This window comes from Notolabrus celidotus, chromosome 11 (genome assembly GCF_009762535.1).
Source record: "Notolabrus celidotus isolate fNotCel1 chromosome 11, fNotCel1.pri, whole genome shotgun sequence".
NCBI lineage: Eukaryota > Metazoa > Chordata > Actinopteri > Labriformes > Labridae > Notolabrus > Notolabrus celidotus.
In genome coordinates, this window is record NC_048282.1 from 25,553,651 (window position 1) to 25,565,341 (window position 11,691).

Consider the following 11,691-nt stretch of genomic DNA (forward strand, 5'->3'; position numbering starts at 1 on the left):
ACGATACGATAGCATTGGATAAGCTATGATTAGATATGATATGATGCAATGTGATGTTATACAATATGACACATTACATAGTGATATGCATTACTTTCCCTGAATGGAAATTTGATTTGGACTCAAGTGATACATACATTTAGCTGAATCTATTTAAATGGCAAAATAATTGCATGAACTCTGTTTAGACATATTTAAACACAAGATCATATTCTTCATCTTGAAGTAAAGAAAAACGAGCTAAGTTCAGATTAAAGAATACATGTATAAGCGTTTGTAGACTTCAAATGGATCATTTTTTCAGTCAGTGTGAGACTGTGTTTCGGTAAATCTCCAGCCAGTGAATAAAACAAACATTACATTAGGTGATGTAAGTGAACATGAGCTCTGCGTAAACACAGCTCGTCCTGTGGCTTTAGAGTAGGTCAGGGTGTGGTCTAGTGGTCAGGGAAATGGACGGATGACCTGAGCTGTGCTGAGTCATGTCCCAGGTGAGGGATAGAGCTGCCTCGGCCGGGCTCCGGGACGTGCACTTAACCTGCAGTAATTACTGGAAACAACACTGAGAACATGGCAACATGGAAGTCGTGGAAAGTGGCTCGAAGATTTCAAATTACTCTGAGCCTCCTGAGGCACGCTGCAGGGAAGCCTGCCAGGACTGTAATGTGGATGTTCAAGCTGTTTTTCTAACATCCAGAGGATTTTATCAGGCAGGAGCTCATCACTCTGAAACCACATGAAATAACATATTAAGCATGTGCGATTCACATCTTTTGTAATACAGAGACAATCATTTTCTGTGTAGGTAGGACAAACATTTGACATCATCACTTTTTCATGGGTGATGACCTTACAAAAAGTCAGCACTGATTGGGATGAAAGTGAAAGGGAGGAGGAGAGGAGTACACTGTAGAGAGAAAACAGAGAAATCAGGAGGAAGATGTGGAGAAGAAAAAATAGGTTAGAGAAAGAAGAGGACAGACAGAGTGGGGAAAAGAGGAAAAAAGGGGCGAAGAAAGAGAAGGACCCTGCGAATGAGACCCAAATGGCTGCTAAAAATCATTAATCTTGTGGGGATCTGTGTCAGCGAGCGGCGGCGACACAAAGAGCTCTCGGAGCAGTGCGGAGAGCAGCTCAGTGACCCGAACCCAATTGGCTGAGAAAGGCCCACCAGGCTTTAATAGACTTTTGCTGATCCGACACTTGTTTGCTGGGAGCCACAAAGAGGCGATTGCAGGGGCTGACAGGGGCCTGCAGGCTCAGGGGCTCCCCTCCTGGCCTATGATAAATGACCCAGGGTGGGTAGGGGCCAGGGCCGGGGCCAGAGGAGAGAGGGGTGAGAGAGCCAGGAGGCAAGGAGGTCACCCGGCTTAGAAGGGTGGACAGAGGAGGAGAGGAAGAAAAAGAAAAAAAAAGGGAAAGAGAAGAGATGTTTGATAAGGAAGAACATTTTCTGATCCAAGGTGAGTTACAACAGGTCCAGAGATTATGACATGTAGGGACATCATCTGGTCATCATGAGGAGAGAAAAACACAGAAGAATGAAGAAGGAGGTGAAGAGAGGGGGAGCAGAAGATAGGATGGAAAAATAAAGGATAAAGAGACAAAAGAGAGAAAGGGAAAGAACAGGAAAGGAAAGGACAGGAGGGAGAAGAGATTGGAAGGCAAAATAAAGTTAGAGAGGAGAGCAGCAGAGGAGAGGATAGGACAGGAAAGATTAAAGAAGGGAATGGTGGGAAAAGGAAAGGAAAGGAAAGGGAAAAAAGAAATGAGGTAGAAAAAAGAAAAGGGGTTAAATAACAGTAAAGAGGGGAGAACAGGACAGGAGAGAAATAAACAAAAGGAATGGAGGCGAGCAGAAAAAATAAGTATAGAAAAAGGAAAGAAAAACAAAGGAGAGTAGAGAAGAGGAGAGGAGTCTGAGGCAGAGACAATGTCTAAAGCAACAAATGCAGCTTAAAAAAAAAAGAAGAAAGTAAAATGCCCGCTGCAGCACCCACCCACACACCCACCTCCTGATCAATCATACCCATACACCCACACACTCACACACTGGTATCAAACTGACCTGGGGTCAGCCAGCTACTGGTGCTCTCTGGTGAACAGCCAGTGAACACATCTACCATCAGAAACTTTAACAAAGCTGACAGGAAATAAAAAGTCCTCGAAGATATTACACAGAGCCATTAGAGGCCTTTTAAAGCTCTCTCTTTACTCTCACCTTATAACACACTGGTGCTGTGTATGCTCTACTATACATGATGTGCATTTTCCAGAAGGTACGATGTGGTCTGACAGCCCCATGTGCAGATAATTAGACGCCATGAGAAGAGAAGATACCCCTCAGACTGACATGTTAGTACCAGAGAGAGGGGTGATTCTGTGCAAACTGTGTTACATTTAAAACAAAGTGTCTGTTTTTAACAAGAAAAAGGTGTTCATCAAGGAATTATGATGATAAAGACTTGAGTTACTTGTATGTTTCTTTAGAATCCCAGTAACCTGTTATTGGCTGAGAAAACACAGATGTAAACGGTGGTTACGACCACAGAAAAGGGGCTTTAATTATATTATTCCTCCACTCTGATATCTGGTTCCTGTGATGTCGCCTACATTCTGTGGTTGCACAGCTCCAGTTTAAAAGACCCGATGTTATGCACAAGCCTCAGCAAAGAGACAACTGGAGGGGAGCCAAACTATTGTACATAGCATTGCAATTTACATTAATGAAATGACCACAGCAAACGGCAGATTTATTGTCCCTTTCCCTCTGGTTTTATGCCAGTACAGTGCACACTGACATTTATTTGTTGTTATATTTACAGCACGTCAATCAGAGACATCTAATCTTAGAAAAGGCTACAATTATATCCTGGCTTCTAACATCATATTGTTATATCTTCTCTGCCCCTCTGTCATTTCAAAAATACTAAATAAGTGATTTTTTTTAAAGTTGGAGCTGCGTGCCAAGTAGGAAAAAAGACCGCATGTCACTGATGAGACACATCAAACTATTAGCAATGAGTAAATGCGCCACCAGAGGCGCCCTGTCACAAGAAATAAGCCCTAATTTTCTCTGCAAGCACAACTACCGTCTGAGCGGGTAAATGTGAGTGTGGCTGCAGTGATAACACAGCTGGAGAATTATGAGGGCGAAGGGGAGGCCTGTGCACGAGGAGGAAAACATGCATAAGGATTTTTTTTTTCTTTTTTTTTTGCACAGATCAACAATTGATGCTCATTGTAAAAGCAATGTTTGCTCATAGTAATGAGATCGCCAGAGTTTGCACTCATCTCACCTTTTATTGTTCACTGAGAAAAAAACTCGTCTGTCAATTATCCCTGATGGGGATGTTAACTCTCTCGGGAGACTGGCTGGCCTCCGCCTGTTTGAACGGACGACACGTCTTAATAATACATGTTTTCACTGAGATAATCGATCAGTCTGGAGTAAACAAGAATGCCTGAGTAACTTTAAGCAGTAAACGAGAGATGTTAGAACATGGGTGCACAAGAGACGCGAAATTTTAAAAAAAAAAAAAAAAAAAAAAAGGCTATATTGCCCATTTTTCTAAGTAGCGTTATAATCCCTAGTTTCATGTCAAAACACTGGATATTTTGATCAATTGAAACACCTGTTAACAAATTGTACTTCAGGGAAAGGATCAGTTGTGGTGCTAAAATGTTTTTTTTAAAGTTAGAGATATATTTTGTACATTTTTTAGCATGAACATAAGCAGCGAGAATGTTAAATATTGGCAAACTGACATGACAGATTCTGAAAGCATCATCCTTTAAATTTACAAAAATACAATTTAAATCATGCAGCAGTTGTGTGTTGTAATAAGAGGAAAAATAAATAACCAGTTGCATTCTGCAATGTACTCCATCAGTTCTTTAAGATAAATCTCGTAGCAAAACATTTTGAAATTAGTGTTGTGGAAAAGAGTGTCGCGTAAAACTTTTAAAGCCGAAGCTACACGAGCCCTGCGCGTCTCTTTTCTCGCTCCTTCGTCAAAGCTCATCAAAGCAGCACTTCCGAAAAGCCTCGTCTCTCCATCTCCATCCCTCACTTCGCCTGTCAGGGGCCTTCCAGCTCGGCTACCTCCCGTTTTGTTCTGTAACATTTCCAGGAACGGTCGGGGGACCATTACAGTTAATCATTACGCACGCCAAACGGCCATAAGACGAGCAAATAAAACCAACTGTTTACCTGAGAGTGAGGCACACTGTCTGGTTCTGGCTGTAAAAAAAAATAATCCTTACAGTGAGTGCATCCTCCCATACAGAAAAAAGTTTGAGTTCACACAGATCCAAGCGGTCTTGGCATGCATGCAGCCCGGCCTCCGGACAGCAGGTGCACGTGTATGGACAGGTCCTGGAGCAGAACAGTAATCCCTGTATGTGTGTGGAGTCATGCCTCTTCATGTGTTCAGCCACGGGCCTCCTGTGTGAAAGCATTGGGCCTGCTGCAGGTGTGAGATGTGAGCTGTGGGGAGCTGTGCAGCCGCTGCAGCCTCCATGCGTCAACTGTTAAATGTAACATTTTAAAGGTGATTTTATTTCTGTTATTCATTCCTAAAATCCGTAGGATGGAACTCTCATTAAGGGCGAATAAGCAAGCATCAACACTTTTTTTGCTGTCCATAAGCACACGGATCACTTAATAGATCATTAACCAGCGATATGCTGCTGACATGGACGCTTTTTTACATCTCGTCTCTCCATTACAGCGCGTTATGACCGAGGGGGGAGAGCTGCCGGCAGGCCTGCCGCGATCTATTAGACGCTGGACTCGGGCTATATTAGAGAGCATTACGACCTAATGGGGCTGCCGTTGGGCCGGCCTCGCCGGGATTTTAGAGCTCGGCGCGGCACGACACGGCACAGCACGGCTCGCTCGGGGCGCTTTTGAAGTTGGGGCTGAGAAATGAGACGCTTGCCTGCAGGTTCAGTGAACAAAAAAAAAAAGAAATGATGGCTGTGACTTGAACGCTACCTGCACCTTTTTAAATGTGCACTAGAAAAAACGATATTTCAAGAGGGTATCAGCATGCACCTGCTATTAGAACTTAGTTTCCCAACAGGCTTGAGGATCTGGATTAATGAGTGATCTCGAAAAAAACTATAGTCGGTGAACCTGATGAACTTTTGCTCTAAAATAATTGAGTTGATTCATTAAATCTGTGAGAAATATTAACCTTGGTTTGATAGTAACAGAATGATAATAAACAATGTCAGATAGGAAAGTCATAATCACAAATCGTACTGCATCTATAGTTCATTTTTTTGGTGTTTGGTTTAAGTCTCCTCTGACGTTTTTGACGCAGGAAAATGTTGGTACTATCTAAATATAAGGATTATATTTCGTTTCTTTTTTCTGTATTGATAGACTTTCGAATTGTGTATGACAATTTATATCCGAGTTCTGCGTTGAAAAAACATTCCTTAATTATCCAAATTATAAATTAAACCGCGTGAAGGGAAATCTAAACTAGAAAATTGTAGGATAATAACAGTTAGAAAGTTTGCATTGTGATTTATAGCAGTTAGGATTCAGAGTTCATCAACTGCTGTAAACTGATTGAGAATATAACCCAAACAAATACGCCCTTCATTATCGGCTCTCATCTCTGGCAGCCTCCTCTTCCATCGTGCCTGATCAATAGGCTGTGTTCGCGGCTGAACTGAAGCGTGGATATGAGCTGGAAACGAAATGATAATCCAATCGATCCTTCCAATTGACTCATTTACAAGCAGTTTCTTTTCGCAGGGAAGCGAGACATTTACTCACACTAATTCCTTTTTTTCCTCAGTTGGCAGGCAATTAAAAATACAGATCAAATCAATGATGTACTTTGGAGCATCTGATCCTTTTATTCACCAAACTACCTGTTAGACAGTATCAGAGAGGTGATTAAAAACGTGACACTGAGTGTTTATGCGGTCCAAATGACGCAGATTCATTGCTTGTCAGTCATAATTGCAGGATGTGACATTTAAATGAGCAATTAGTGTGGAGATAGAAAATCCAAGCGCAGAGTAAAGAGGAAATCTTTAGAAGCAGAAGCATCTCAGCAGCGTCACAGGTGCATGTGACGTCCACGCAGGGGCAGCCTTGAGCCTGTTTTCTGCTCCAGCCCGGTGTTTGTGATGCTGCTCGGTGTAGAAGTAAGAGTCCGAGCCAAGAGGAATCTGATGAGGGATTCTGGGAGTAATAACGGGCTCTGAAGAAACTTTATTTTCACCACAAAAATACACAAAACACAATACCGTAATGGTTATGATACCGGGTTACACAACTACCGGAGCAGTGGTCCAATCTTTATCTGAGTTTCAGCGCAGCAAAATCACTTTACGCCACTTTGTAGGAAAAAGGAAAAAATGAATGATGGCAAGAATTACATTCTTTCTGATCCCGATTTCCTAAGAGGGCTATGATATAGATCAACCCTGAACATCTGCCTCCAATCTGAGTGTGTTTGTGACTACAGCAATAGCAATAAAGTCATGTGGCCTTGCTCAGGAGAAAATATTTAAGTTTACAACACTGTTAAAAAAATTATGACCTATCACCTCCACCTTAAACATGCTCAGAAACACAGCAGAGACTTGGATACTTCATGTAAACCCAAGAAAACACTGCAATGAATATTATGTGTAGGGAGAATCGTAATAGGTTAGAAAGTAATTTCAATAGATTTGTATTGAATCTTGGAAAACATGTCATTAATATAACGAGTTGTTTCTAGTTTTAAAAGCACATAAAATATTCTTTATCATGATGGTGTCAGGGAAATAAGGGAGTTTTGGCAAAGTTCTTTTGTAAACTGCTGGAACATGCAGCATACTCTGACATCAAATATGACCTGTTATATAAACTGCAAGTTTTAGTTTTGCACATTTGTTTCATTCTCAAGTATTCTCGTGGAATTATTGTGGGATAAATGTGATACAAGAGGATTTTCATCCGAGTTTCAAAGCTGAATCTTTTAGGTCACTCTTTTCATGAAGAAACAGCCAAGTGAAGTCGCGGAGCAGTGCGTAACACCGCGGAGAGTGTCCATAATGTGAAGGCATTTCTCTCCTCCACTTTCCTCCCACCTTCTGCTTTTAGGGAAGTCGGTCAGCTGACTGTCTGTAGCTGTCAAGACTGAACTGAGCGCCCTCCTCTCCTCTCTTCTGCTCTCCTCCTCCTCCTTCTTCTCTTCCTCTATTTCAGCGCAGAGTCCCACTCCCATTGGAGAGCTGAGCGCTCTGGATCCAGCCCTTTCAGCGCGACGTCACAGTGCTCTATAAGGATAAAGCGCTGGCAGGCACCGAGCGCAGTCTGCTGGATACCACGGAGTGGGAGTGAGAGCGAGAGAGGCTAGCCTTTAAATCTCTGCGGTGCAGAGCTGGAAAAGCTGCTTCTCAGCGAAAATCAGACGCCCTATTTACTCCGCTTGTTCGCTCCTGTTATTTTTTCCTGGAGAAAAAAAAGGACTTACTATTGAGAAGTTGCAACGAGGACTGGTTCCCGTCTCAGCGACCCGACGTGGTATTTCCTTTATAATTATTATTGTTATTTATTCTGTTTTTGTGAATGCGCTTCTACTGAAGGGACTGAGGTTTTACTTTTGCACTGAGACGCATTGCTTTCTACCTCCTGCCTGGTCTCGCTGCCAGATTATCCCTGCAGAAGTAGGCTATATGACGCAAACCGCGCGCACGGCATTAGTCTGAAAGTTTTTCCTCCACTACTTTTTTCTTTTTTCTTTTTTTTTTCCCACCTATCACACGGTGGTTCATGCTACAGCAAGTCTGTGCGCAGCGGTGGAGGACCTCAAAGAACTATTGCATGAAACAAGAAAGGAGAGAAGAGACACTGATTAATAAGTCAGTTTTTGCGACGCTCGCATATCTGCAAAAGAGTCGCGAGAGCAACATGAGCGGAGAGATGAGCATGGGCCCGGAGCTACCCAGCAGCCCTCTGGCTCTGGAATATGTCAATGATTTTGACCTGATGAAGTTTGACGTGAAGAAGGAAGGCCTGGCAGGGCTGGAGCGCAACGCTGTGCGCCAATGTAACCGTCTCCAACCCCAAGGCTCTGTGTCCTCAACCCCCATCAGCACACCCTGCAGTTCGGTGCCCTCTTCGCCCAGCTTCAGCCCCACGGAGCAGAAAAACCACCTAGAGGAGCTGTACTGGATGCCGAACAGCGGGTACCACCAGCAGCTGGACCCGCAGACCCTGTCCCTGACCCCAGAGGACGCGGTGGAGGCCCTGATTGGAGCCTCAGCTCACGGCCACCCTCCGCCTCCGCACGTTCAGCAGCAGCTGCAGCAGCAAGGCGGCTTTGAGGGCTACAGGGGCCCGCATCACCATCACAACCACCACGGCCACGGCCAGCAGCACCATCACCCATACGCGGGAGGCATCCCACACCACCCCGATGAGCTGTCCGGGCATCCAGGTGGGCACAGCCACCCACACAGCCAGCACCACCATCACCACAGTCAGGACCCCGACAGCCCGTCCCCGGTGTCCCCAGAGCCGCTCCATCACCACCGCCACCATCACCACCACCATTCGCACGGCCACCTGAGCCAGTCCGGGGGGCATCACGGCTCCGGGGGCGGCCTGAACGTGGAGGACCGCTTCTCTGACGACCAGCTGGTGTCCATGTCGGTGCGGGAGCTCAACAGACACCTACGGGGCTTCACCAAGGACGAGGTGATCCGCCTGAAGCAGAAGAGGCGAACCCTGAAGAACCGGGGCTACGCGCAGTCCTGCAGGTTCAAGCGCGTGCAGCAGAAGCACGTGCTGGAGAACGAGAAGACGCAGCTGATAAACCAGGTGGAGCAGCTGAAGGCGGAGATCGGCCGGCTGGCGAGGGAGAGGGACGCCTACAAACTCAAGTGCGAGAAACTGACGGGCTCAGGGGCCAATAACGGGTTCCGTGAAGCTGGCTCGACCAGTGACAACCCTTCATCACCTGAGTTTTTCATGTGAGTCCTCATCGCCTTTTCTTGTGAACAAACTTTACCCTCAAACCCCAAAAACTTTTCTTTCTCCACGAGTGACTGATGCGCAAAAATACACCTCCCATACTGTTTATGATTATACCAATAACAGTAACAATTATATTCATGTTAGAAGAATAACCATCAAATAGTATTCTCATATATACTCATCTCTCCATCCACGTGTCAGCTGAGATACAAAGAGCAACGTAGAGAGTCTGTTCAGCAGCATCTTTGTAGATTAGTTGCTTCTAGTGAACAGACTTTTTCTTCTTCAGAGAAGAGGATCGGCTGATGAACTTTTTCCTTTTTGTTCTTTTAAGGCTTTGAAACTCTGTAAGTAGTGTGGGATGTTGCGAGGCAGTTGTCTTGTAATGCTGTCTCCTTAAAAAAGATGACATTGTTATAAAACAAGTAGGCCTCGCAGCCTGCAACACATTCTAACAAGTGGGCCCTGTAATCTGAGGAAAAAAATCTCCAAAACGCAAGACTCAACTTTATGCAAATTTCACTTCTGTCTGCTATTACCCGTCACAGGGGGAGGGAAGGGGTGAGGACATTTTATGCAACATCTCATTGATTTATTGCCTGCTTGGTTATATTCGAATATATATTGAAACAAAAAAAATCTGCATTAAATATTAATCCTGCATGCTGGACATGTACGGTAATTCTATTTTGTACCTTCATCTTCTCGTGTATATTAAGAGCATGTTGTTGATCTGCGCTTCTCCATAGTTTTTGGGGGGGTTATTAGAGAAATGCAGCGGGGACAGAACAGCAGGACTGCCGGTGCAGTATCATGGTGTGGTGTTTTTTTGTTTTGTTTTCCTTTATGTTCTTTTTTAAGGGGCTTGTAAATATTATGCAACCGCAAAACTGCACAACAAGATAGAGGAGGCTGGTTTGAACTTCTTTCTTTCTTTGGGTTGTGTTTTTATCCATTTATTTTTTATGGTTTCCTTTTTTTATCATTATGGGGGTATTTGATCGAGAGAGGAGTGCATTTTATTTTGCATTTAAAACTTTGTGTGTCAAGTGCACTTTTTTGGATGATGATTTGAAAAGTTTTCATTTTGAAATTTGTGCAGACCTCCCTCCAGGAAGACATACTATGATTCTATATTGTGATATTATTCCAAACAGGCCTGAGTGCAGAGTTTCTAAGAAGAATTTGGACACGTGTTCCGCGAGGCTGAGGAGACGAACATGTGGCCACAATATTATTGGAGCCAGATTGCACTGAGTAATAGGCTTTTTACGCATGAAGGCGAGGTTTCTGCATTCTGTCGAATACACATTGTGGCTCAATGAACTCTGTCTTTTTAATTCTACGTGGATTTTGAGCCACTTCCTCAGAAAAAAGTGCTGTCACTTTTATAACAAACACAATAAACCCAAACTAAAGCTTACTCAAATTGGGGGCCACCTGTAGCATAGCATTACTGGGGCCTGATATTGATATTAATGTTTATATTTTTACAATATGAAGATCAGCATTTGACTTTTCAGGGGTTTCTGTAGATTCATATTTAGATAACGCGAGCAATTGAACACAAAGTGGAACTTTTTCATGCTCTATGTTTTCCTGATTTTTTTCCTGCCGGTCAGTAAAAAAGGGGACTCAGGTTGTGCAAATTCTCAAAATGAAAACAGTTGTGTATTTTATGTAATACGTTTGTTTATTTCTCGTCTGTTTTATTATTATTATTCGATGATTCTGGTTCTGCTGGCCAGATGCATAGTTAAAGTTTTTATTTTAATGATTTAAATTAACAAACTGTCAGATCATATCGAATAAGCATGGTGCTTGCATTTGAAACTATTGTTGAGAAGTCATGCATTTAACAATCTTTTTGTTTTTTTCGTTTGTTACTGATTCAACTGTGTTGAAATCGAACTGAAACTGCAGCAGCGGGTTGTTGTTTTGTTTTCACCTGTTCCATGTATTTTGCGATGATGGGGATCAATTTTCAATCCTGTTTATATAAAAATGATAGTTAAACACTTAAATTTGAACTGTTCCATTCAGGCTGGTTTCTGTTTTGTCTTATTTTTGGTTGTTTTTGGAAGAAATTGTTTCCTATTTTGCTTATTAAAGTCATTGAAATGGCAATCATTCCCTCTCAGACTTTTATTCTGAAAAGATGTGTGATATGAAGACAGAATCAGGTGCACGATGAGTCAGAAACAGAATCTTAACCAGAAGTTATTATCCCATATACTCTGTGTCAAAAAAGAGCCACGACGCGAATAGGTTGAACATTTTGTGCAAAACTCACGAAAACCTTTTTCATTTTTTTTTTACCTATGGCCTCTGAACTTTGTTTTCCTGCAGTCACTTGGCCCTTACCTGATTTTCAGACTTGCGAATGATGTGGAAACTTTGGATCAGAGCCCACTGGCCCTGCTGTGATTTGATCACCGGCTCTGTCCGTTTATGTGGCGCTGCAGGGTGATTCCTATACGCGCTGCCTGCTGCTCTCTGCTTGCATGCTGACTCCTGCAGAAACCCCGCCGTCACTAGAGCGCATGGTAAACGGAGATCTTCGACCTTGCAACACAGCGGAGAAGAGACGAATACATCACATTTACATTAACCCGTAAAGAATACAAATTTATATTTTCATAGTGCATTGTTTTAAATACACTTTAAGGGCGTAATCTGACTTTTTGTCCCACAAT

At 43.3% G+C, this 11,691-nt stretch overlaps 1 protein-coding gene across 1 annotated transcript; it reads left to right on the top strand.

Annotated features, from left to right (window-relative positions):
* Positions 1 to 7,311: 7,311 nt before the first annotated feature.
* On the top strand, positions 7,312 to 11,122 carry mafba (v-maf avian musculoaponeurotic fibrosarcoma oncogene homolog Ba). The gene has a single exon (XM_034696168.1). The coding sequence runs from the start codon at positions 7,790 to 7,792 to the stop codon at positions 8,993 to 8,995; it is 1,206 nt and encodes a 401-aa protein (XP_034552059.1). The 5' UTR covers positions 7,312 to 7,789; the 3' UTR covers positions 8,996 to 11,122.
* The last annotated feature ends 569 nt before the right edge of the window (positions 11,123 to 11,691 follow it).

Bases quoted from the DNA above. Each gene is read 5' to 3' on its own strand.
- mafba (XM_034696168.1), top strand. From the start codon at position 7,790: ATGCTACAGCAAGTCTGTGCGCAGCGGTGGAGGACCTCAAAGAACTAT.